This window comes from Tenebrio molitor, chromosome 6 (genome assembly GCF_963966145.1).
Source record: "Tenebrio molitor chromosome 6, icTenMoli1.1, whole genome shotgun sequence".
Taxonomy (NCBI): Eukaryota; Metazoa; Arthropoda; class Insecta; order Coleoptera; family Tenebrionidae; genus Tenebrio; species Tenebrio molitor.
Window position 1 is genome coordinate 20,925,460 of NC_091051.1, and position 26,375 is coordinate 20,951,834.

Here is a 26,375-nt window from a genome sequence, read left to right on the forward strand (position 1 = left end):
CCGTGGATTAACTTTTAATCTACAATGGTGCAAACCGGTCTTACAGTTCCAACAGATATTTTGTTGCAGTTGCGAGTAGGTACTGTGACGATGTTATCGGTCGGTAAAATCACCCGCTAACTCGCCCCCCCTAAAAAGTGAAGAGCGCCCACGCAAAACCGAAACGGAATTTTGTTACTATCAGTAGTACCTATTGAAAAGGGGGAAATCGTCAGGTCGTCCAAGGTGAAAGAAGATGAAGTTGAAAATATACGACATTATTTAGAAGCACATCTGACAACATCCCGTACTAGATTGTCTTTCCAAACTGGTAGGTATACCCACTTGTCATAAAATTGTTAGAGGAGAACTTGCATTTACATCACTTGACTTAACTCCCTTAGACTTTTCTGTGTTCGGCTACTTGAAAAATGAAGTGTATAAACGACTAATGAATAATTTAAATGTTGTTGTAACATCAACGAACAGATGTTACAAAATACAGTCCACGCGTTTTAGGATGGCGAGAGCCGGCGCACCACGATTGGTGCTACGGAACGGTTCGGTAAATCGTTGCAGTGGCGTAACAACAAAGACTTAGATCGAATCTAAGTTTTATGGAAGCAAATTTGACGTACACCAAAAGAAAGTAAATTTTGTGTACTTTTTTCTAGCATAAGTTTAAGCTTATAAATTCATTATTTGAATTTTTTATAAAATATTTTTTAAGCAATGGTCACATATGCCAGTGCTGGACACACTAACACCAATAATGAACACATTTTGGGTGAGTAATGAACACTTTTTTTTATTTTAAAAATTTAGCCATTGCAGGCACACTGTAGTGACCCCTCTGTTTTTTTTGTTTGGGCTCTGCAATATTACAAATTATATCCTCTTGTAACGCAAATACACCCTCGCGACCGGGAATAGTTCCGCGACGCTCCACTAGTACGATCTCGAGGGCGCGACTCCATCTTCCCGGTGCGGCTCTCGCTCTTAGCCAGGCTCTCGCCCATTGGTCAAGTTTCCACGCGCTCTTTTGCATGCCCTCAGGCCACCGGACGAGGGTATAAAAGAAATTGCATCCCCTTGATACATCAACCAGTCGAATCTTGCTTTCGTGAGAGACGGATGTGATTTGTCGAGTGCGCTCCAAGTGATCGTTAAAGCGATTGTTAGGTGTAGGTGTGCTGTGCAACGACGTCGTTCCTGTGTGGTGATGCAGCGCTAGGTTTCCAAGCCCCGATTTTGTTTAGGTTAGGTTAGATTAAGTTAATTAAGTTAGTTAAGTTAGATAAGTTAGGCTAAGTTTGTAAATATAGTTAAGGATTCTTTTTCATTGTGAGCCGACTGGGAACGATGTGCTGTCGACGGGGGTGCGTCCTATAGTGAGCGCGCGCGGCTGTTTCGCCCCCCTTGTAGGCTCTCACCCTCTCTCGACAGCGTCGCCTTTACTACCCGGCCGGCCAATCACGACCGCCCTTTGGCACCTCGGCCCGCAGCCGGGCGCACATAAATATGGGCTCACCTTTTGTAAGCGTTACGGGTAGGGTTCAACAGTTCGAGCGTCGCTTTAGTGAAGTTCGGATGTGTTTTCAGTGTTCTCTGCGAGAATTGTGTCGTGCCGTTTGTTATGGGGGGACGTCCTCGTCAACGGGGCGGAGCCCAGGGGGGCGGAGTGCCAAGGGAGCGAAGCTCCAAGGGGGCGACGCGCCAAGGGGCGAAGCGCCACGGGACGATGGAGTCCACTCGGGGCCACCGAGCGTCTAGCAGCGACGACGGTGACGGGCTGGAGCGGTCAGACGAGGGGTGGCTGGACGATTGTGCCAGCGCAGGGACCCCTTGTTGACGGCGGCTGGTATGAGGGGTGGCTGGTCGATAGCGCCAGCACAGGGACCCCTCGGTTTGTCGGAGAAGAAGATGTCGTTTTTTGCGAAGCGGGACGTGGTTGGGCGATAGTGCCAACGCAGGGACCTCTCGGTAAGAAAAAAAACTCGAACTGGGTCAGAGATTTTATTCTAGCCTCATTCTCGATCTGATCCGGAGTGTCGTTTACAAGATTCATATTCAGATTCAAATACATTTATTCAGAAGTTTATGTAATACATGTCATGATAAATTATTGTAACAATATAATGTGCAGTGAAGCTGCCGCTGAGGCTTATGGCCTTTTCAGCAGAGTGGAAACGAGGTCGAATTTAAATATAATAAAAAATAAATAAAAAAGAAAAGTATGTGAATAAAAATGAATTGACAAGAGTAATGCAAAAAAAAATAATTCTGGGTTAAGTGACTCTATACAATGCAATGATAATTTGGGTGGCTCTATATAAATCTGTGTTTTTATTCCTTGGTCTGGGTCCTGGTCTGGCTCCTGGTCCTGGTCTGGGTCCTGGTCCTGGTCCTGGTCCTGGGCTGGGTCCTGGTGCTTGTCCTGGTCCTGGTCCTGGGCCTTGGTCGCTTCCGGTGGTGGCTAGGTTCCTGGTTGATGTCCTCTAGGTCCTGGGGGAGCTTGGTGACCTGAAACAGATTTTAGTGGGGAACTGGGAAGGGAGATGGGGGGCTCGTCCTTTGGGAGCTGGGAGTGTGGACGGCTTCATCTCATCGAGAGAGGTGTCTCGTCGACGAGTAGCTGGAGTTCAGGTGGAAAATGGGGGTATTTTGAGGAGAGTATGGCCGTGGGGAGGTGTTTGATTTTTACTTTGGGTTTTTTTGGAACGCGGTTTAGAAGTCCGTTTTTTGTCGGGAGTTTATGTGAAGTGTGTAGTGTTTGTTTAGCTATGGTGTTGTTGCCGTTAAGTGTGCGTTCAACGTAGCGTGCTTGGTGAAGCGTGAGGCGCTCGGAGATCGGTGTTGTTTTAGTGACGTCATACGAGTAGAGTGTGTTGGATGGGTGTTGCCGGTGGAGTCTGAACATGTCGCGGAGTATGTGCCGTTCGAATGAGTAAATTTTGAATGCTGCTCGTTTTGGGAGTGTTGAATAAAGGAGAGCTCTGTATTCGAATACCGGTCGAATGAATGAATTGTATGTATGCAGGAGTGTTTCGGGGGCGCAGCCGCGAAGTCGGCCTCGGATTTTATAAAGTAAGTTAGCTCGGTTTCGCGCTTTTTTAAGTGTGGCCTTGAGATCCGCGTGTAGAGTGCAAGTGGAGGAAACTGTGATGCCTAAATATTGGACGGTGTTGTTTTTAGGAATTACGTCGCGGTTTATTATGAGTCTCGATTGCGTAAAAAGTGTTCTTTGTTTCTGCGCTTTAGGGAAAGTGAAAAGGATGGATTGACTTTTGGTGGGATTGATCTTTACTAGCCTCATTCTCGATCTGATCCGGAGTGTCGTTTACAAGATTCATATTCAGATTCAAATACATTTATTCAGAAGTTTATGTAATACATGTCATGATAAATTATTGTAACAATATAATGTGCAGTGAAGCTGCCGCTGAGGCTTATGGCCTTTTCAGCAGAGTGGAAACGAGGTCGAATTTAAATATAATAAAAAATAAATAAAAAAGAAAAGTATGTGAATAAAAATGAATTGACAAGAGTAATGCAAAAAAAAATAATTCTGGGTTAAGTGACTCTATACAATGCAATGATAATTTGGGTGGCTCTATATAAATCTGTGTTTTTATTCCTTGGTCTGGGTCCTGGTCTGGCTCCTGGTCCTGGTCTGGGTCCTGGTCCTGGTCCTGGTCCTGGGCTGGGTCCTGGTGCTTGTCCTGGTCCTGGTCCTGGGCCTTGGTCGCTTCCGGTGGTGGCTAGGTTCCTGGTTGATGTCCTCTAGGTCCTGGGGGAGCTTGGTGACCTGAAACAGATTTTAGTGGGGAACTGGGAAGGGAGATGGGGGGCTCGTCCTTTGGGAGCTGGGAGTGTGGACGGCTTCATCTCATCGAGAGAGGTGTCTCGTCGACGAGTAGCTGGAGTTCAGGTGGAAAATGGGGGTATTTTGAGGAGAGTATGGCCGTGGGGAGGTGTTTGATTTTTACTTTGGGTTTTTTTGGAACGCGGTTTAGAAGTCCGTTTTTTGTCGGGAGTTTATGTGAAGTGTGTAGTGTTTGTTTAGCTATGGTGTTGTTGCCGTTAAGTGTGCGTTCAACGTAGCGTGCTTGGTGAAGCGTGAGGCGCTCGGAGATCGGTGTTGTTTTAGTGACGTCATACGAGTAGAGTGTGTTGGATGGGTGTTGCCGGTGGAGTCTGAACATGTCGCGGAGTATGTGCCGTTCGAATGAGTAAATTTTGAATGCTGCTCGTTTTGGGAGTGTTGAATAAAGGAGAGCTCTGTATTCGAATACCGGTCGAATGAATGAATTGTATGTATGCAGGAGTGTTTCGGGGGCGCAGCCGCGAAGTCGGCCTCGGATTTTATAAAGTAAGTTAGCTCGGTTTCGCGCTTTTTTAAGTGTGGCCTTGAGATCCGCGTGTAGAGTGCAAGTGGAGGAAACTGTGATGCCTAAATATTGGACGGTGTTGTTTTTAGGAATTACGTCGCGGTTTATTATGAGTCTCGATTGCGTAAAAAGTGTTCTTTGTTTCTGCGCTTTAGGGAAAGTGAAAAGGATGGATTGACTTTTGGTGGGATTGATCTTTACTCGCCAATGGTCCACTTCTCGATGCGGTGAAGCTCTTTTTGGACGATGCTCGTGGCTTTCTCGGAGCTTCTCTGGGAGCACCAGATGGCCGTGTCGTCCGCGAACATTCTCGTCTTGGTCCTCTGGATGTCTGAAATGGGAAAATCTCTGCAGTATACAATGTACAGTAGTGGTGAAAGTACGGAGCCCTGGGGGACTCCGGCTTTCAGGTGGACGGTATTTGAAAGGGTTTTGTTTACTTTGATCCTGCAGGATCTGTTGGTTAGGAAGGAGGAGATAAGTTTGGTGAATTTGAGGTTCAGGCGGAGGTTTAGGAGTTTCTGCACGAGTCCGTCGTGCCAGACCTTGTCGAATGCTCTTTCGATGTCGAGGAAGACACCTACGGTGCACTCGCCAAGGTTGGCGTGTCTTGTGATATCGGTTTGAAGTTCTGCAAGGGGGTTGTGAGTGGAGCGTTGAGCACGAAAGCCGAATTGTTCGGGGGGAAGAAGATTGTTAGATTCTAGCGTGAGTTGGAGACGGTTAGTTAAGATTCTTTCAAAGATTTTGCCAGTGATGCTAAGAAGTGAGATGGGGCGGTAAGATTTGGGGTCGTTGGGGCATTTGCCCGGTTTGGGGATCATGACAGTGTGGGCAGTTTTCCATGCAGTGGGAAAATAGAGGTTATTCATGCAATTATTGAAGATGTCAGTCAGAGCTTGGAAGGCGGAGTCGGGAAGGTTTTTGAGATGAATGGATCTAATTTGGTCGGGTCCCGGGGCTTTCGTGTTTTTTAAAAGAGAGATGATAGTTTTGACTTCGTCGGTAGTTATGTTGTCTGTAAGGTGTTCGTCGTGAAGGGGGTGAGGAAGAGGGTCGATGAGTGGGATGTTTTTGAAGGCGTGAACGTTGTTGGCGTTGAAATTAGGGTCGTTTGGGACTTGATGAATTACGTCTAATACTTCGGCAAAACAGTTGGCGCGTTCTTCTGGCGTGTAGTAAATATGCGCGTCGGTCGCGAGATAGTGGTTCGTTTTCCGTTTTTGTCCGGTAATGACTTTAAATTTGTTCCAAAATTTTTTGTCGTCGCGGTAATCGAGAGATTCGCAAGTTTTTATCCACGTTTCTTCGCGGTATGTGTTTATGTCGCGTCTGATTTGCGCGTTGAGTTTATTAAATAACGTTTTGAGAAGGGGGTCGCGTGTTTGGATAAATTCGCGGTATACTTTGCGTTTTTCTTTAATTAGTTTCACGATTCTAGCCGGTAGTGGAGTGCGATTTTTTGGGATCGTTGTCGGTTTAAAAACGGTGTCTCGGTTTGTGAATGTGTTTATTTGTTCGTCGATTTCGTCTGGAGTGTTCGCGGGTGTTGTGCGTGTGTGAGTGTCCTCGTTATTTCGCGTCGATACTTGTCCCAGTCGGCGTTTTTGCATTGGAAAATTTGGATGAATTCCGGGGGGGGGAGGTGGAAACTCAAAGAAGAGTTTCGCGACAAGGGGTTCGTGGTCGGATGTGACGGTGGTGCCTATGAAGGATTCTGAGTCTACGTGCGCGGTAATTACGATGTGATCGACTATCGATTGCGCGTCCACGTTCTTGTGACTAATAAATGTTGCCGAGCGGTTCTCGAGACGGTAAATTGAAAGATCGCTAATAAATTCGGAAAATTTACGGCCGTTCGCGTTGGTACTTCTATCGCCAAAGTCGGTGTGTCTCGCGTTGAAATCACCTAGTATTATGCAATAGCGGAGGCTGGAGACGTATTGGAAAAGTTCCGGTGAAATTGGTTCCGAGGGGGGGTTATAGTACGAAATTATTGTAATCGTTTTGTTATTGAGTTGCGCGTCCGCGGCGACCGCTTCTAGGTCCGAGAGGTGGGGTGGAAGGTCGTGTTTTATACTGTTTATATTTGAATCAATGAGAAGGGCTACTCCGCGGTAAAAGTTGTTGAATCTAGATGGTCTGCTGTAAGAGCTGAAGTTGGGAACGTGAATCGGATTTTGCGTGTGTGTTTCGGTAATTGAAAGTATTTTAATTTGGTCCGACGCGATAAAGGCCTTGAGGGCGTTAAATTTAGTTTTGATGCCATCAACGTTCACGGTGGCTATGTTTATGTTGTTGGGGTGGGGAGTGGGGTTGGGGCCGCCAGTACTGGGAGGTGTACTATAGGGTTATTGTTTTCCGGGTTGTGCCGCGGTCGTCTGGATTGCTGGGTAGCTGACGTTTCAATAGCCATGCTGCTATCTTCTTCGGAGCTTGTAAATAAACTGTGTACTGTACATAAACGGGGGGAAGTTAGGACGGACGAGCGTGGGGGCGTCGGCAACTACTCGAAAGTGAAATAGATGCGCTGACCGGTGTGGCTGATTCGCGTTTTAGTACGAAGTATTTGACGCGACGCGAGTTCAACCAATTAGTGGATTTTGGGGCAAAGATCGTATAAGATTTTTGTAACAAAAACGACGGTCTGTTTAGTATTGATTTTAAATTCCGCGGATTCGTCGACGAGGACTTCGGGGTCGGCAAACTCGGCGGGGGGGTTGATAATGTACCTGGGAGCTATTGGGGCCTCGTCAGTGATGGGCGTGTCTTTGAATTTGGGGCACTTGCGTGACCAGGCGGCGTGAGCGCCTCCGTAGAGAAGACACTTAGGGGTCGCGGCCTCGCAGTTGTTGGGGGCGTGAGTTTCGGGGCATTTGGGGCACGCGGGTTTGTTTGTACAGGCGGTCGCGGGGTGTCCGAGTTGGTAGCACTTGGTGCATTGAAGGGGGGTGGGTTCCGGGGGCTTCGATGGCTCGCACTGATGGTGGTTGCCGAACAGGTTTATACCGTTGTTCAGTAGAAAGTCTACTGTCACGGTGTCTTCGGTGTTGACTCGAATTAATTTCGTGAATTTGTTTGTCTGTCGCGATTTGATTCTCCAGAGCCTTACGAACGGAAGCTCCAGAGACGCGAGGGTTTGGCTAATGTCATTCTCGTCGATGTTGTGCTCGACCTGAGTGATGACGACCGAGAATTGGGGTTTCTTGCGGGGGTTGTCCGAGTTGGGGTTGATCGCGGTTTTTTGATTGATGGGGGCACACGTTATGTTCTTTGATCCGGTGGCTGAGTTCAGTTGGGCCGTGAATTTATCGTCAATTGGCAGAGAGGTTATGAGGAGCGCGGTACGGTTCCAGTTGACTATTAATTTTTGGATGTTTCGGGTGACGAGGTGAGTAGTTAAGAGATTGTAGAATTTTTTTTGTGTCGCGAATTCTTCCGGAATGTTTTTTATAGTGTATTTATAAAGAGTGGGTTTCCGTGTGGGCGAGTCGGGGCGGTTTAGCGCTTGAACTACGCGGTCGTGGGTGTTTTGCGAGGCTACGGTTTTTTTAGTTTTAGTAGACTCACCGGTTGAGGATCTTCGAGAGGAACTCGTTCTGTCTGATTCCTCGGTTGTGGTTGTGGTAGTGGAGCCCGAGTGGTGGGAGCCCGAGGCGCGGGAGCCCGAGGCGTGGGGGCCCGAGGCGTGAGAGCCGGGAGCCCGAGAGTCGCGGCTGGGAGCCTGAGAGACGTGGCTGGGGGCCATTCCTGAAGTTGGTCTTCTTTCTCCCTTGCGAGAATTTTCAGAGCGGAGCGTCATCCGACTCATCGGCGGAGCACGATGTTGAGCCAGGCAGACGATCTAAAACGAGAGAAAAAAATTAATCACAAGCAAGCGAGAGAGTGTCGTTTACAAAAATGAGCCCCATATTTATATGCGCCCGGCTGAGGGCCGAGGCGCCAAGGACGGCTCCTGATTGGTCCGGCCGGAAACTTTGGTGGCGCAGCCGAGAGAAAACCTGTGCCTATAAAGCCGGCGGAACAGCCGCGACAACACCTCGCCCCGGCCGACTCACAACAGAAAAAGAAACCTATCTATATTTACAAACTTAGCCTAACTTATCTAACTTAACTAACTTAACCTACGTGTTCTTTATTTACAATTATGTACAATATTTACAAAATCGGGACTTAATCGCGAAGAGCGGTATCACGTTGGTTGAGTGTTCAGTCCTCGGTCGTCATAATTGTCGTTTAAGAAAACGCACTTGTGCAAAAGTCCGTCATTCGGATAAACAATTCAGCAGCGAGCGCTTCGTCGCGCCCGCTCCGACTTTTGTCGGAACCGGCCCGGAGTCCGAGCACTGCGCGGAAAAATTAATTTTTAATTTTTCCAGACGCCTGCAATGGCCCCAACGGAGATCTAGATCTCACAGGAGGACTTCCTCATTATGAGGAACGAACTCTTCGCCGTCAGGCAAGAGGTCCAGCTTCTCCCTAGGGAGAAACAAGGACATGAGCAAATGAGGAATCATCTCGTCACAAATTGCGCTCGACTCGCCCTCCTCGAGGAGAGCCAGCGCTTGACCAACGTCTCACCACCGCTCTCGCCTGCCCCAGCCCACTCTCAACAGGCCGAACCTCCCGACTCGGAAATCAAGATGGAGGAGACAGTCGAGCCTGAAACAGAGGCCCCCTTCACCAAGGTCCAAGGTAGGTACCGAAAACGTCCCACCTCGAACCCAGACCCCGTGGCCCAGACGGTCAATTCTGGCCCCAGTAGAGAGTCTCCATCAGCGTAGGCTCCCAAAAAGGTCAAGCGGACCAACCCCCAGGTCCCTCAGACCCAGCCAACCCGGCCCGCGCCCGCCAAAACAGTGGTGCAACAAAAGCCCCCGCCGGAAAGCAAAATTCCGCCTGTGATCATCCGCGACGCGTCCAAATGGTCGTCGGTCTCAAGCGCGATGACACAAAAGAAAATCGCCTTCACAAAGGCTCAGTCGTGCGTCGATGGCATCCGTGTCAACCCGGTGACCTCCGACGATTTCCGCGCGCTGATCCACCTGCTCGAGGAGAGGAAAGTGCCATTCCATTCTTTCACTCTCCCCGAGGAGAAAACACTCCGTGCCGTGTTCCGAACGGTGCCCCTCGACGACGTCAAGTCCGACCTGGAGAACCAAGGCCTGGCACCAATCAAGGTGACCAGGATGATCTCCACCAGGTCCAAAAAACCCCTCCCTCTGATCCTGGTCGAGGTCCTAAAAGACCAGAAACAAATCTTTCAATTGAGGTCGGTCTGCCACCTCTTGATCACCGTCGAGCGGCCCCACAAAAAAGGGACCACCGCTCAATGTCACCGCTGTCAGAGATTTCACCACTCCCAGCAGCACTGTCGCGCCCACCCCATGTGCGTGAAATGCGGCGATAAGCATGACTCGCAAGCCTGCAAAAAGGCTAAAACTGTCCCGGCCAATTGCGGTGGCGCACACACCGCCAGCTATCGGGGATGCCCCAGGTTCCCTCGAGGGTACCAGAGGAAAAAATCCTCAAACCAAAGTCAATCCGGCCCCCAACAAAAGCGCGAGATCTTCAACGCGCTGTGGAAAGTCTGGAATCATGGTTTCGCACTTGGCTAATCGACGTGAATCCGGAAAAAAGCAACGCGATTTTGTTTACCAAGCGTCATTTCCGACCTGGCGGCGAAATCGCTATGTTCAACCGTGTCATCCCCTGGACACCCGTCGTCAAATATCTCGGCGTCAAGTTCGACAACCACCTAACATTCATTCCCCAAGTCGAGCACGCGAATTCGAGGAATTCGCAACTCCATCGGGAAGCAAATCTTCCATTCATCACTGATTTCCTAATTCTTTGAGAATGCGGCCCAACACCCAAACCCACTTGTACGCGACGCCGTCGATTACGACGAACACCTGCCACTCCCCCACAAACGGCCGAAGTGTCTGCTCCTCCGACAGGACTGAAGAGCAACCACCACTTCCTGTCCCCCGCGATGTTTTGTCCGTTGCTTTTGTTTCAGAACTCCGCAGTAACGCGTAGCCTCTTCGAAGCAAATTATTAATTGAACTCTCCCGAGTATGTTTCAAAGGACCAGGTAAAAGTGTAATCAAACCGAGTTAATTTTTATGGTCTCGTCTATAATTATTTTCTTGAGCGTTTCCCCCATTCTTCTTCGGTTTCGACGAGGGGTTTTTTCTGCAGTTTTTCCCCTCGTTGTAACACATAAGCGGGAGCATTCCGTCGACGCCATCTACAGCCCCCTTTCTTCTCGCGATTTGTTTTTCCAACAATCCCCCCACCGTACTCTCGACCTGCTGGGTTCGCAACTGGAAGTCGACCAGCAAGGGGGTACGGTAACTCGGTACTTGACAAGTCTGTCACACAGCCCTACCATTTCATGCGTAGGTGCCTGCCAGTCAGATTGGGGAAAGATGAGTCTAGGATTCTAACTCCGTAAAACGTCAGACAAATTATTATTATATTAGATACATCAACCGAGTACTGTGGCTAAGCGCCTAGCGCGCCACTTTGCATTCGAAAGGTCCCGGGTTCTAACCCCGGTGCCGCCTGACCAGGTGTGGGTTTTCTTCAGAGGTTTCCCGACACCATCACATCGTGGTATGTCTCATATCACAGATAAGGCGAATGCTGGGTCAGTATCAACCTCTCAGTACCTACCACCTTCCTTCTGCACCCATCCTCACCATACCCATCCCGAATCTTCCCGTCAGTGTGGCTGAAAAGGCTCTGGAAAGCCTCAGCAGCCCGCTCTCCTTCGGGGGGAATGGAAAATGTATCATTTCCTTGATACATCAGTTGCGCTTGCTTCGGTGACACAACTCTCTCTCTCCTCCAGCAGCACCCTCTCTGGTCACTGGTCTTTTCCGAATCTAAAGTAAGCCGACAAGTGGACGCTGTGTTTACCCTGACATCCCGAACCCTCTTCTCCGAAGGCATCACCAGGTCCCCCTGACGACACCTCCGTGGAAGCTCGACCCGTGTTTTTGAAACACTTTTATACATTTACAATAAATATATACATTCGAAACCACCCTACACTCTTTAAAATAATACAGTATATCGTCTTTGACTGGCCACTTCCATGAATCCATTAGCCCAACCATTGATCAAATTTCTGCCCCTTAAGCGTCACTCTTCATGATAACTCCTGAAAAGATAATATATAACTATAATATATATACTACTGTTGTGAATCTAGTACCTAGACTTAAAAAAAATGCAACAAATTTTTTTCAGCACTACACACTCACCAGGGTAATACGTGTTTTCATATTTGTCAAATTTAAATTTTCGATGTCGTTCACGTCTAGATCCTCGTCATTGTATGTGACACTAACATTTGAGTCAGAACTTTCAGCAATAGGTTTAGATTTTTGTTTCTTTTTTGACTTAGGAAGCAACTTCTTATCCAGTTCATTTTGATAATATTCCCTATACTTTTCACTTGACGCAACTGCAGGAAATATTTGCTTGCGTTGTGTCCATCCATCCAGAATCAGACCTACCAAGTGCCCAATTGTGTGGAACAGATTCAACAATGGCTTTTGGCATCTTTTTGTAAAGAAAAATGAGCATTGGTGGTACAACATTTCCATTAGCTGAAAATGTGTCCACGACGGTTATCTTTTCTTTTTCAGAAGTAACTCTTTCATAAAAATCTTCTTTCGATCTGGCTGGCCCTAAAACTTTCCCATTTTTTGGACACAAAGCAAATCCTGACTCATCACCATTGAATATGCGGTTAGGATCCAAAGGAACCGATTCCAGATTCTTTTCTTTAAAATAATCTTATACCTCAGCAAACCAACCATGAATACGATCTTGCGTAACTGCAGCTCGAGCCTTGCTTACTGATTCAGCATGTTTTTGTTTAATCTCATGATGCCGTTTTAGAAACCCATCAAACCATGATCGACCCGGAGTTTTAGACTCATTAAAGTAACGCGTTTCTCTACCATTATCTTCTAGAAATTTTTTGACTGACAAAAGGAGATTAGTTTTGTGGACTGGGAATCCCCTCTTCGCCATGGCAATAATCCACGTAACAAACGTATTTTCTTCTGTTTCAGATAATTCTGATCGAGGGCCCATTTTTCTCTGAAGAGGAACAGTACCTGACAACTTTCTGTTCAGGGTATTCCAGGGAATCCCAAACTGTTGGGCAGCTTTTTTTCTACTCAAGCCGCCTTCCGTTATCGCTTGTTTACCTTTTGCATGTTGTCATCAGAATATGCAAAAAAGTCCTCTTTGCCTGGTTCTTTTTCGATTTTCCGTTTCCCTTTGTTTTTGCCATTGCTTTACAAATAAAAATATAAATCAGTTTATCATTTAACTTCAAATTAGATGGGTGTCCATTACTAAATTTCTTTACTTCAGTAATGAACACCCCCAGGGTCCTTTACTGATACATTCTTGAATTTCTGGTGTGAATAATGGTCACCCCGCACAAAAATTGTACCATTCCAATCTCGTGTTCTTAAATATATCTATAACGTCACGTCACGAAAGTCTGTAACACGTCTCCACTTAAGTAATTTTCAGATTTTAACATAGCGATGCACCAACGTCTGAAGCACTTCAAACGGAACTAATCAGGACAGCCATTTTTAAGATTTATCCGTACTCCCACAAGACTAAAGTTAGATGCGCATAACTTCAACGGTGATGTGTATTGGAACTACATGAATAACAACGTTACTAAAATCAAACATTTTGGCGCTTATTTTCAAGCAAAGGTGTCCATTACTGGCGCAGTGTTCATTACTGGGACAGTTACCCTACGTTCCATCATATCTTCACGTGTAGTTGGCATTTCTCGAAATACCCGCTCCTTAATTGTACCCCACAAAAAAGTCGGGGGGAGTTAAATCAGGTGACCGAGCTGGCCAATTAATAGGTCCTCCCCTTCCTATCCAATTCTCTCCAAATTGCATTTGTACTTCTTCTCTGGCTAGTACACTGTAATGCTGTAATGCTAGTGCACCATCATGCTGCAACCATAATTGATACCTCTGGTTAAGAGGAACTACTGCATCTAATAAATCGTCTAAGTGGTTTCGTAAAAAGTTCCTGTACATATCACTATTTAAGTGACCTTCAACTATGCGAATGTTGACAACACCTCCTCAGACATTAAGGGACCAACGATTTTGGTGGTCTTGTTGTCGCGTCCAGTGCGGGTTCTCTGCAGCCCAATAATGCATATTGTGCTTATTTACACTTCCATTAATTTTGAAGGTGGTTTCATCCGTAAACAAAACTCTTTCAAAAAAATTTTCTTCGTTTCGAATCCGCTCTTCCGCCCATTCGCAAAAAGCTACTCGATTTTGAAAATCATCACCATGAAGTTCCTGATGGAGTTCCATGTGATATGGATGAAATTTGTGCTTAGATAAAATTCTGACAAAACTAGATATGCTGATTTCAAGTTGGGTACTGATGTCACGGCTGCTAATGTGGGGATCATTTTCAATCATGTTTAATACCCTCGCTTGATTGAGTTCATTGGCGACAACATGATTATTGACAATCTTTTTCTTGGCTTGAAAACTTCCCCGTTCACGTAAGGATGTTAATAATGTTTTGAATATCTGCGGTGAAGGATGATTATGGTTGGGAAACCTTGCGGCGTAGGTTTCAGCGGCCAAAACATCGTTTCTAAGACATTCGTCATAAATAAGGATCATTTCGACCTTTTCTTCGAAAGAATATTGAAAAGGCATAATTAATGCAGATGTTCTAATCAGACTGAAATATGCACCAATGACAAAAATCTTACGTTCACGTAGCTCAATCAGTTGATGCAGGTCAATTTTCATAAAAGTTTATATTAAATGTTTATAAAGTTGAACGAAAGCACTAGCACAAGAACAAAAACGAACAAAGAATCACAAGTAGCAACCAACTGCACTGCACTGTGATAAACACTAAAATCTAGAATAGGATGACCAATTCTTATATCCTTTTAACCAAATTACACTACCTAATTATTCCTGGAATGTTTTAGATAATAAACATTTACCTGTAAACTGCAATTCAACCGAACCTTATTACCAGGTACCTAAGAAGTTTATTCAGAAAAACAATTTGTTCGACAAGCTTCGTAAAGGCTCCAAATCGCTTAAAGTCTTTTTTGTAATACCTAGTTGTTAAAGGTGGCTTTCCGGATTGTTTGTCACCATGTAAACAACCTCATAACGGTCGGAGTCCGTTAAGGGTGTCCGTTATGAGCGGGAGCGGCCGTTATGATTGACTAAATAACTATAGCAACGCAGATCTAAATTTTATTTTTCAACTTTTTTACAATTGGTACAATAATTAATGTTTAATGTTATGGGACACACCTTGAATTAATCGAAATCCGTATGTCACTAGCAGATGTAGACGAGATCGAAGATTATGCTTCAGAATTTTAACACCAACACAAGCGCGATTTTGCAGGGAATAACGATGACCTCACTTGCTCTGCTGCCATCCGGACATCGGGAATATCTTGATCGCGGTTTTTTATTGCGTTCAGTCGTTTATTTTCAACGGAAAGTTGTGTTGAACAAATCTGACAAACAGCAGCAAATGTAGACAAGATCGAAGATGATACTTCACAATTTTAAGACGAACACAAGCGCGATTTTGCAGGCAATAACGATACCTCACTTCCGGACATCGGGCATATCTTGATTGCGATTTTTTATTGATTTCATTCATTTATTTTCAACGGAAAGTTAAGCGTTGAACAAATCTGACAAACAACATTGAAACAATTAATCATTCGGTTTTTTCGATGGCGTCGAAAAAAATGTATTTCAAAAACATAATTGTGAACGAATCATAGAGATATTACAAAAACTATTGTACAATACACGTCCGTTAGGGCCTTTACAGCCTCGCCAGTATTATTCGACTCGCTCTGCGAGCTCGTCTCACAAAATCTCTGGCTCGGCAGTAAAGGCTATCCTAACGGACTTCTACTGTAAAATACTATAAGATTAGCTTGAAATTTCGTTTTACAAGTTATGGCAATTATCAAAATGCGTTTACACAGGAGAAAATTCTCAAATGCTGACAGTGTCCAGCAAAAATATAGTTTTTTTATTTAAAGAAAAATCCTTTACGGATGAAAAGTTCAAATAAATTGTCGATTACGTACACACTCACTTACATAAATCAATTACAGTAAATGTTCAGCAAAGCTTCGAATCGTTCCTAAAATACACTGGAATTTCACCAGTACCTGAAAAATGATTTCGGCGGAGCCGACAGTCCTGCGTCAAAAAGATTTATTGGGGAGCCATCACATTACGAGCTGTTCTATTCAGCTCTACCGTAAACGGTCTTGGATTCCAGCTTCCTAAAACTTGATATTTGATCGCAATTTTCACTAATACCTAATTATAATTCAAAGTCGGAAATGGATGAATCAAAAAGGTGAGGAGCTCTGTAACTAGTAGACCAAAAAAAGTTTCAATATTTGAACCAATTTGATATTAAATCCCTATAAAGTTAGCTCCATCACAAAAATTTTATTGAAAAAATTGATCATGCTGAATTATACATGGTTATTCTAAATGATTGTAGTCGAAGTAGGCCATGCCCATGTTATTACATTTTTGCCGCTTTCATGTGAACTGTCAGTCTTGTCGCTGTCACTGTCATTTTTTAGTTGAAAAGTGCGGTGATGTGATTTTTATTTATTTTTGTTAAATTAACGATTGAATCCAGAAATATTGAGTTGTTTTGCACCCAATTTAACTCCCGTGTGTGAACGGTGTGTGCTCACTGATTCGCATCATTTTGATGTTTTTTTATGTGGAGCGGCAACCATAAATTTTACATTCAGTTTTCACGCCTGCTTCGACTACAATCATTTAGAATAACCCTGTATGATTGAGCATGATCAATTTTTTTCAATAAAATTTTTGTGATGGAGCTAACTTGTAGATTGTGCCTACCGAATTTCAGAATTTTTGATCAATTATTAAATGTGTAATCGCAAAAATAGTAGGTGTTGGACCAGCCTGTATATATTTGAAGCAACATCACTCTGGTAAGCCCCACCAGCGAAAAATCGTAAAGCTGCCAACACCTTAGAAAAAATATTTATGAATCAATTTACGCAAAAATACTTACACTGAGAATAATTTCAGACTAACCTTAGACCTTAAATCAAGATCAGTTGCCCTTTTCTGTGGACTTAAGTAAGGTTCAAAACCATTTATTAAATAATGGCATAAATCCTTAGAGACGAAACATATTTACAAATTGTCTTTCATTCAGTTGAACAAAAGGATCTTCTGGATGCCTCGCGTTAACAGCACCATTTCGTAATTCGGCATTTTCCAAATTTCGGATTGGCAAAAGATTAATTAAATCATCCATTTTCACTAATTTTCAGTTAAATGTTGACAAATGTCACAATCGTAATTTTACACCATTTATAATTCCGCTCGCAAAAAAAACTAATAATATTTTGCGAATTCGTAACAAAACGAACAGTCAAAAATTGGATTTAAAAAAAATCCGCAATTTTGCGAATGTTCGCATAGTTACGAACGGTCAAGAATTGACCCCTTGTGTGTGAACGGTGTATATTCACTTATTCACATCATTTTAAGGTTTTTTATATGGAGCGGCAACCATAAATTTCACATTTAGTTTTTACGCCTGCTTGGACTACAATCATGGTAATAACCCTGTATACTTTAGTTTATTGTTCCGCCTTCTTGAAATGTAACATACATACAGGGTGTTTGACGAAAAACCTTTGACGCTGTATCTTACTTATTATTCATCCGATTTGAATAAATGACACATCAAATTAAATAGTTCAAAAAACACTTCATTATTATCCTATTCGATATTTTTTTCGACATCTATTTTTTGACAGACGATAGCCAACTTTTTTTTCAAATTACACTCTATATATTTTTTTATTCGTTCTTATAAAGAATCTTCTTCTGAATATTCGTGCATTAAAATAAAAAACAAAAAATGTATTTTAATTGAAAAAAATTGAAAATCAAAAATCAAGAAATCAAATTTGTAAACAATACAAAATCTATTCTAGTTGCTCAAAATTTCCTCAATGCTGTTGCAGTCACTGTCGATACCTTCTAGAAATACCCACTTTTGCATTCAGTAAAAAATTTCGGGGTTTTTCCTGACATACTGGCACTATCCACTTTCTTAACTCTTTTTGGGTACCTGGTGGGGTCAAATAAACATTCTCTCGAAAGTTTCGAATGAAGATAAAGAAATCCAATGGATTCAAATCTGGGGATGTAGCGGGCCATCGAATAGCTCCATGAGCACCCATTCATCGTTCACCAAAATGATTTAAATGATTTAAAAATACAAAATTCATGCGTGCATTACGTGGTATGGCGCCGTCCTGATGAAACACGACTCTATTCAACACTGCTAATGGTATCTCATCTAGAAAGTTGCTTATGTCGTTTGATAATAAATAATATGATATTTTCTTTGATCGAGACTCCTATCAATAAAAAAGGGACCCACTAGTCCATTCTGTCTCCAAAAATGCCACACCACACGTTAACACTAAATCGTCTTTGGAAATTTTCTTCCACAGCAACATTATTATTATCAAACTGTTTTGACAAATGAATATTCACAGCTTACTTAGTCATTTCGAGCATTTAGAACAATCTTCGCTCTTGTTTGTTTTGGTCATTTGATTTTTAAATTTTGTACATTCACTCTTTAATTTCTCGACTTTTGTTTAATGAATGGGTATAGTTCTTTACATTTTTATATTCAGAAGATAAATCTCTATAATACTGAATAGAAAAAAATGTACAGTGCTATTTGAAAAAAAGAAGTTAATGTTCATCTGTCAAAAACTGGACACAAGATTTTTATTTTATTAAGTTGGTATTGAAGTGCCTTCAAAATTATTTCATTTGACGTGTCATTTATTCAAATCGGATAAAAAATAAGCAAGATACAGCATCAAAGGTTTTTCGTCAGTCACCCTGTATAAATTTGTAAATATGTCAATTAGAATATTTTGAAAAAACAAACAGGTTTTTGTAACCTCCTGTAAGGTAAACTTCATAAAATTCTAAATATGTAATCAGGTTATCATGTGCTACCTACATTTTTAGGTGCAGTATAGGTATGGGAACCTTCACTGAAGGACTACCACAACAAACGAACAAAAAAAACTGACGAGGTTTACTTTACAGGTTTACCATCTAAGCATCTTAGACTTTCGAGCCTAATATCTCGGTTATTTGTCAACAGATTTTTATGAAATTAAAAATCCGATGTTTTACAGCCAGTTGTTCAGTGGTTGGTTAACTTTCCAGTTAAGTAACACTGGTTAAAAGTTAACCAATATTTTAACCGAGATGCCGTTTTTCAGTACCAAATATTTGATTAGATAAATGTTGGTTAAGTAACCATTATTTTCGAGACATTGGTAACATTGCTTGTGCGCAATCACGTGCGTATTAGATTTTCAGGTTAAAAATTTGAAATTCGGGGGGGCGTAAATAGCTCAGCTGGCAGTTGTGTTAATTTGGTGCAGATTTTGTGGTTAACTTGGGAAGAATTCGTAAAAATTCTCGACTGCAAATTAGAAGGAATCATTTAGAATATTGGAACGACAAAGAATTTTACATTAGATTTAGACTTTCCAAAAACACGGTTGTTCTGTTACTGGAGGAAAGTCGTGAAAATATCCAACATAATACAAATTGGTCTTGTTGAAGCGTGGTTTTTCACCGTCACACGTTTCAAATTGGTCCACTTTTCTTTTAACACTTTTGCATCCCGATTAATGCCTTCTATTGTTTGTGAATTAAACGAAAGGGCAATTTTTTCCCACAAATTTAATCAGCGATGACGAAACGCGAAAAAGAAATTGTCGATAATCTCGCATTCGTCCATGGAGATTCTCATGCTGAGAAATACGGAATTGTATTCAACAATTTCTTAAGCAGAGTTTCCCTTGCTGATCTTTTTGATGGTGCATAAGCATAGTTGTTATGTCAACAAGTTGTTTATTTAGTTTTAATGGTCTGAATAAAAATGTGGACGTTACATTGTTTTTCTTTTGGTTTTCCTCTTTTGTCAATTGTATTTCGCTATTTTTCAAAACTATTTCATATTTGCGTCAGTTTGACATTTAATAGAGATAGGAAATAAAGTCCATTCAAAAATCAAAAAACCACCAACGTCGCATTTTCTTCGATAATTACTATCGGCAACGCTGTCTAGTGTAAAATTTGGTGAGACTTGTAATTTTGAGATTAAATGTTAAGTGTCTTGTTTTTCTGAGCATGTTTAAGCAAAAATAATAAGAATCAATAAATGAAACGTGCTACTAATAAAACAATATGAACGAAATTCAAAGCAATTGAATTTTATTTTGAATCAAATAAATGTCATAATTTATAGTTACCAACATAGTATGAAAAAATATCTACCTAGAGTTTTTTAAATTTTGCCAGCCCAAAGCAACAGGTGGTGTTTTTTTGATTTTTGAATGGACTTTAGTTTTGAGAAATAGTGAAATACAATTGACAAAAGAGGAAAACCAAACGAAAAACAGTGTAATAAACAAGGAATTAATACAGTACGTTTTAATTTAATTTAGGAGAAGACAGTGATGACCCTGAGAAAACGTTTCGAGGTGAGAATAATTAATTTTTTAAAAATTGATTGCGCTAAAAATTTGGACAGTGACGTGTGAATAAAAAAAATTGGAACATTATCGGGAACAGTAAAAAGGAAAGATATCATCAGACTTATGAGCAACTCCTTTCACGTGTCAGCTGTTTGTCAAAGATCCTTTTCCGATTGAGTGTGGCGTGGCTGCATTTTCTGCTGTCCGACGGACCTTGACACTATAGGGCTTTATTCTGACTCTGAATGCCCGACTAATAAAACTATAATATTCACCAAATGCAGGGAGCGGCATTGTGTAGTTGTATTTCCTAGAGTATTACGATTAAATCTGAATTTACTAAGAACGCTCCCTGTAGATGTTAGAGTGCCAACACTTTAAGGAGAACACACCAATAAAGTTGCGCGGCAGGCGCAACTACGTTGGTCGAGTCCATTTTTCGAATTCTAGGGTGGGAAAGTAGAACCGCTTACCGACCATGCGGCGTCAGAGGCGTACGTTCATTTGTGATCTGTTTCGCTAGTGTTCGTTTCGTTGTTTCATGATTTCAGGGTTGTTTTCTATTGCATTAAAATCAGTTCTTTTCAAAACGAAATAATTTTTATTTCTTTATTTGAGCGAGGTTACTTTTGATTAAAGCGGTATCACAATCATTCAAATAAAAACTGATGCCCCCATTTCTGAACGCAAGTGATACGCCACTGGACAAAACTTCACGGACAGATTTGGATTCCCTGTGTTCTCCTTAGTGTGCGGACTCTATGATATTCGTTGGAATTTCTACCTGATTTGACAAGAATGAGACAAAAATGACCCTTATGGTAAAATATTTTAAGGTAAAATTACAATGAAACGGTCGGTACCACCATCTTCATCTGGTGTCCCTTCGATGAATAATTGAAAATTGAATATTATCGGTGATTCCACTTTCTTCGATTATTCCTAGATGTTCTGGTTCGATAGTGAAATAAATTCGTACATATGACGAATAAAATTTCGAAACGTAATCTCCAAGTAAATTATTATTTTTAATTTTTAATCTCACATTTGGGTGAACTTATAGGATATCAAGTGACGGAAAACCACGCGCGTGACCTTATAATCAACGATAAATTTAAAAAATGTCAGATACGTTACTTAGTTAAGATATAAATGGTAAACAGAGACGTTTTGTTATTTATCGAGTGACCGAAACAGTTTCACAAACAAGTTAAACCACCAAATATGTATACAACGAGTCTCATTAAATTGTTCTATTTGTGTTTCATTGGTGAGTCTGCAAAAAAATAAAATAATTTCTCCACACAGATATTTTTTTCAGTTATCCAAGAAATAATCAATGCTAGGTAAGTCCTGGATTAGATTTTCAAGTGTTGTTTGCTATTGACTGTAGTTTTTAAGTCAGCTTATCATGACTACCGCCTAACTTAACTCGTTGAGTTGTTTAAGGAGCGAGTGTCTTCCACCACCGCAGCCTTCCTTCGGTCGGTTGTCAATATTAAACAACAAATCTAGATTGATACCAGGAATGGTGTCAGAATATACAGTTTTAAGAATAGAATGTGAGGAAACTTACTTAGTGGAAGGTTGTATAATTACTCTTTGTCTAAACGGAAGCTGGACACCAGACATTGGTCATTGTTCAAGTAAATTAGTTGACTTAACACGACCAAATAAATTCAAAGTTCGCTTCTAGAAATATGTCCTCCAATATATTCCAATTCAATATTGACGGTCAAATGTATCGCGAATGGTAAAGAGACGATCAATTGCACTGACGCCCTCGACGGCACCATAGCACACTTCAGGTGTGCTTCCTTCTACGAGGATTCGCGTCTTGCCAGACCTACAGCGGTCTGCACCGCTGGCAAATGGAGTGAAAGCGTTCCCGATTGTCGTCCAGGTTCGATCGTGGTCATTAAATTTGCAATTTGAAAATGTTGCGATTTCTTGTAGTGTGCGGCAAGATCTCGAAAACGAGACACCCCGCATTGATCGTTGGTGGAAGGGTTTCCAAGAAAAGACAGTTTCCGTGGCAAGCAGCTTTGTATCACTCTGTAAATCAATCGTTGCTTTGTGGAGGAACTTTGTTAAACGAAAGAGTGATCTTGACTGGTAAGTTCTTCACGGTTTAGGGGTTGCCGCATTCGAAGCGAAAGTGAAACTTCTTTCCTCTTTTCTGCAATCACTATAGAGTCCTCATATTTATTTCATCCAGTCCTTTTCTTCTAAATCTACGGCGTCACACGTCGAAATATTTTCTGCTTCACAGTGTTCTTCCACTAACAATTTTTTCCAATAAATTCTCGACTTTGCTTTTTCTCAAATTAATTCTCTTTCTACAATTTTTATTTATAATTTTGCTTTATAATCTACTACGACAATTAACAATATTCTTTGTTCTTTGCCAATACGTTTTCATCATATCTCTTAAGTTACTATCAGAATTCACCTGTTCTTCCTTAACCATACAGGGTGTTAGGTAAATGATCTGCCAAAATGTAAACAGTTCATTATCAGGCAACATTTTTCCTCTACCATTTTTAATTTGGATGCTAATTTCGTTCTCAATGGGTTGCGGAAAAAAGGTACCCCATCGTTTGAGAATCACAATTAAGAAAAAGTTTCGGTTCCAAGGATATTGCTTTACATTTTTTACGGTAGTAGTGACTGCAATAATACAATTTTCAGTGGTTCTCGGCGAGTTGGTGTACTTTTTTTGTCAACAGATTTAAAATAAACTGTGCAGTTGAGACAAAAACGACTGACGACTTTTTAAATCTGATCAGCATTCTGATGCTTTCTATAAAGTTTGACAGGAGATCTACCTAACACCCTGTATCTGTCATTTACGTATTGATATTATCCGTTTGTATTTTTTAATTTATTAGCCGCACATTGCATAACCGATATCTACGGAAAAATGCTTCCCAAGGGAGATTACCTTGTGGTAGTTGGAAAACATTACATTACATATGACGATCCTCGCGACTCAAGTCATTCTCAAACCTCTGTCGTAAGTTGGATTAAGAACGTAGAGGGAACATTAATTTTATTTTATTTTCTACCGAGATCCAAGACATGTTCGTCCCTGACGGATACGAAGGAGATGCTCAGAATTTATTGGCAGACATTGCTGTAATTGTTACGTTAAGAACTTTCAAACTCTCGGTGAGAGTTCAACCTGTCTGCATTGACTGGACAAGAAATTATGAAAGTGCCATATTAAACTCCGATCAAAGTAAAAAGGGATTTGTAAGATTTACGCATTAAAATTTGTTGTTTTCTTATGCTATATTAAAGGTAAGCGGTTGGGGTTACACTCGAGAAAACAGCTCGGATGTTCTCAGACAACTAAGAGTTCCATCTATCCCTAAGAAAAAGTGTAAAAAAGAGGTATCAAAAGAATATAAAAGATTTGTAACTTATGATAAATTATGTGCAGGCTACATGAAAAATGGTAATTACTTTCCAATCGGCCGTGTACGGCACGGTAGTATTTTCGAAACTGGTTGCAGGTTCTTCGGTTTGCACGGGAAACGGCGGTGGGGGATTAGTTTTTAAATATTCAAACAGATTTTTTATTGCTGGTGTTTTAAGCTTCTCGCCTCTAGCTGACACTGAGGAAAAAAGATGTAACAGTCACCAGTACGGCTTCTACACTGTAGTCTACAATTACTCTGACAATTTTATTTTAAGAAATTTAGTTCGATTCAAACTGTGAGTTGAAATAAGTCAGAGAAATGTCTCGATTACCTTTTAGTTTTAGATCTATTGGTGACGATGGCAAGTGTGAAAATTGCACAACAATAATTACTCCACCACCCACCATTACTGATGAAACTGGATCTACCCTTGACCCAACTGAACCCACTGAGCCAACCAAACGACCACAGTAAGTAAAAATTGCGACTTGGAAGAACACATTGATAAACATGATTAAGGGGTGGTTGTATTTTGCCGGAACATCCTGATTCAGGTCGCTGGTCAGTTTTGGGAAACTCCTCTCAACTGCTTTCAGCAGGAAAATTTGTCGAGAAAAGTACCATTCTGAGAGTACAATGCAACGAGAAACATAAACTGGATGGACATGACCTTCTTGTATGCCGTTCTGGAAGTTGGTCGGGAAAAGTTGTCAAATGTCTAAGTAAATATCGAAACCATTCCTTTAAACCTAATTTACATTTTTGACAACCTTACTTCAGAGACTTGCTCGTCCATACAGAATACGGTCACAACCAAAGTGGTTTGTGAGTTTAAAGGCAAAGAGATTGACAACTGCACGGATCCCGAGGATGGTACAATTGCGAAGTTCAAGTGTGCCCCATTTTATGAAGAAAAAAGTTTAAATCTTGGTCCTCTACTGTGTGTGGATGGCACTTGGTCAAGACCTGCTCCTAAGTGTGTCCCAGGTTAGTCATTTAAAAAAAATATGTTGAACAGAAACATCTACGGCATCGATAAAGAGAATTTGTTAAGAATAATTTTGTAGTGTGCGGTCAAAAATTCAATTCCAGCGCCGCATTAATCGTGACCGGAAGTACAGCCTTAAAAGGAGAATTTCCTTGGCAAGCAGCTATTTATGAACGAGGGGAAAGTCCAGGAACAAGCAAATTATATTGCAGTGGAACTTTAATAAGTGAAAGGATTATTTTGACAGGTGATTATTTCCGAATCCGCCGATTATCAGGGCAATTGTAATATTTTTTAGCTGCGTACTGTGTCACAGATTATGATGGTAAATTGCTTCCCAAAAGTGAGTACACACTTGCAGTTGGAAAATATTATCGTAGCTTTTCCGATCCTCGCGACGCCCATCAAGCGCAGTTCTCTGAGGTTGATTATGTTAAACAAATTGAAAAAGTTCGCTTTTGCATTTTTTGTTTAAGGTGGAAGATATTTTCGTTCCTGTGCAGTACAAGGGTATATCCCAAAACTACTCCAATTCGGGAGATATTGCAATAATGGTGTCAAAAAAGGTTTTCAAGTTTTCACTCACGGTTCAACCGGTCTGTGTTGACTGGACAAAAATTTTGGACAATTTTTCGAGCTCTGAGAAAAAGGAATTTGGATATGTAGGTTTGATGCTGTTCATATGAAAATCGGTTATATTTTATAAAACTGCGTTGTTGTAGATTAACGCCTGGGGTCACACGATTGAAAATAATAAACTGTCAGGTGAACTAAGAAGTATGAGAGTTCCTTTAATGAGCCGTCAAAATTGCCTTTCGCATCTTCCGCCCAATTTCGAAACATATTTAACATCTGAAACGCTATGTGCTGGCTACCAAAATGGTAATGCGCTGAGCAAGATATTGCTCTTTACCAATTATAGATAATTTTATTATTGGATATTAATTAATTGACCAGATATATTTTAGAAACTTCTGTCTGCATAAACGATGGTGGAGGAGGACTTGTCTTTAAACATATAAACAACAGATTCTACATTTTGGGAGTTTTGTGTTTTTTTCCAGGGACTATAATAGGAGATTGTGTCACCCATGAGTACACCTTGTATACTGATGTTAAATTTTACATTGACAACTTCCTGTTAGAAAAAATCGCTCGATATAATATTTTATAGAATTCTAATTTAATAATAGTTTACGTATCTAGTCCGGAAAGTGAGGTTTTGCTGAACGAGTAAGCAAATATTAGGACGAGTCGTTAAGGGACTTCTGGTAGGTTGAGTGATTCAAAATGATTGTGGATAAATATGGCAATTATGTACATAGTTGAATGCAAGGTTTTTTTGTTCGACGAGCCCCTTAAAGGCTCCAAATCGCTTAAATTCTTTAAAATTAGCTTGACGTTTCGTTTTGACAAGTTGTGATTTATCAAAATCCGTTCACACAGGAGAAAATTCTCAAATTCTGACAGTGTCGAACAAAAAAAAAATCAAATGCACGCATATGACATGTAATACAAATGTCAACTCTACCCCACACACACAACACTTTTGAATCGCCCAATATATTATTATATAAGTTGCACAAGACTATCGAACAAGAGGGTTTAGGGCACGACGACCGTAATTTTTCTATTTCGGCTTCCCTAATTTTTTAAATATAAAATATGTAATTATTTAGTGACTTTTATTTCAATGGAATTGGGTTGGTACTGATGAAGCAATGTCATTTCCTTGAAAATTAAATTTCAAATTGTCTCCCAAATGTTGTTACGATAATAATCAACCCCTTTAATAGTTTACATATTTTGATCCAAAACATGGATTCCGATTCGAATGACATCACATTTAATTTAACAGTGACATTTACTATCAATACCGACCCAATATTCAATAATCCCCAGAAACGATGCTATAAAAC

General features: G+C 41.5%; 2 protein-coding genes across 8 annotated transcripts; both read left to right on the forward strand.

Annotated features, from left to right (window-relative positions):
• Positions 1-175: 175 nt before the first annotated feature.
• LOC138132631 (uncharacterized) lies at positions 176-12,716 on the forward strand. Its single transcript, XM_069050220.1, has 5 exons — positions 176-310; positions 710-766; positions 1,582-1,962; positions 8,750-9,065; positions 12,464-12,716. Exons 2-4 carry the CDS (start codon positions 712-714, stop codon positions 8,851-8,853), a joined length of 540 nt encoding a protein of 179 aa, XP_068906321.1. The 5' UTR covers positions 176-310; positions 710-711; the 3' UTR covers positions 8,854-9,065; positions 12,464-12,716.
• A 7,210-nt stretch (positions 12,717-19,926) lies between these two features.
• LOC138132620 (ovochymase-like) lies at positions 19,927-26,130 on the forward strand. 7 transcript variants are annotated; one of them, XM_069050192.1, is made up of 17 exons: positions 19,938-21,313; positions 21,365-21,389; positions 21,484-21,689; positions 21,740-21,946; positions 22,000-22,158; positions 22,935-23,059; positions 23,116-23,298; positions 23,347-23,503; positions 23,562-23,763; positions 23,807-23,938; positions 23,988-24,190; positions 24,249-24,455; positions 24,536-24,703; positions 24,755-24,879; positions 24,933-25,118; positions 25,179-25,338; positions 25,425-26,130. In XM_069050192.1, exons 1-17 carry the CDS (start codon positions 21,268-21,270, stop codon positions 25,628-25,630), a joined length of 2,697 nt encoding a protein of 898 aa, XP_068906293.1. In that variant the 5' UTR covers positions 19,938-21,267; the 3' UTR covers positions 25,631-26,130. The 7 variants fall into 7 exon arrangements, 5 of the variants coding, with proteins under 5 accessions (XP_068906298.1, XP_068906293.1, XP_068906294.1 ...); XM_069050193.1 differs by having other exon boundaries at positions 19,939-21,313; positions 23,813-23,938; XM_069050194.1 differs by having other exon boundaries at positions 19,939-21,313; positions 21,493-21,689.
• The last annotated feature ends 245 nt before the right edge of the window (positions 26,131-26,375 follow it).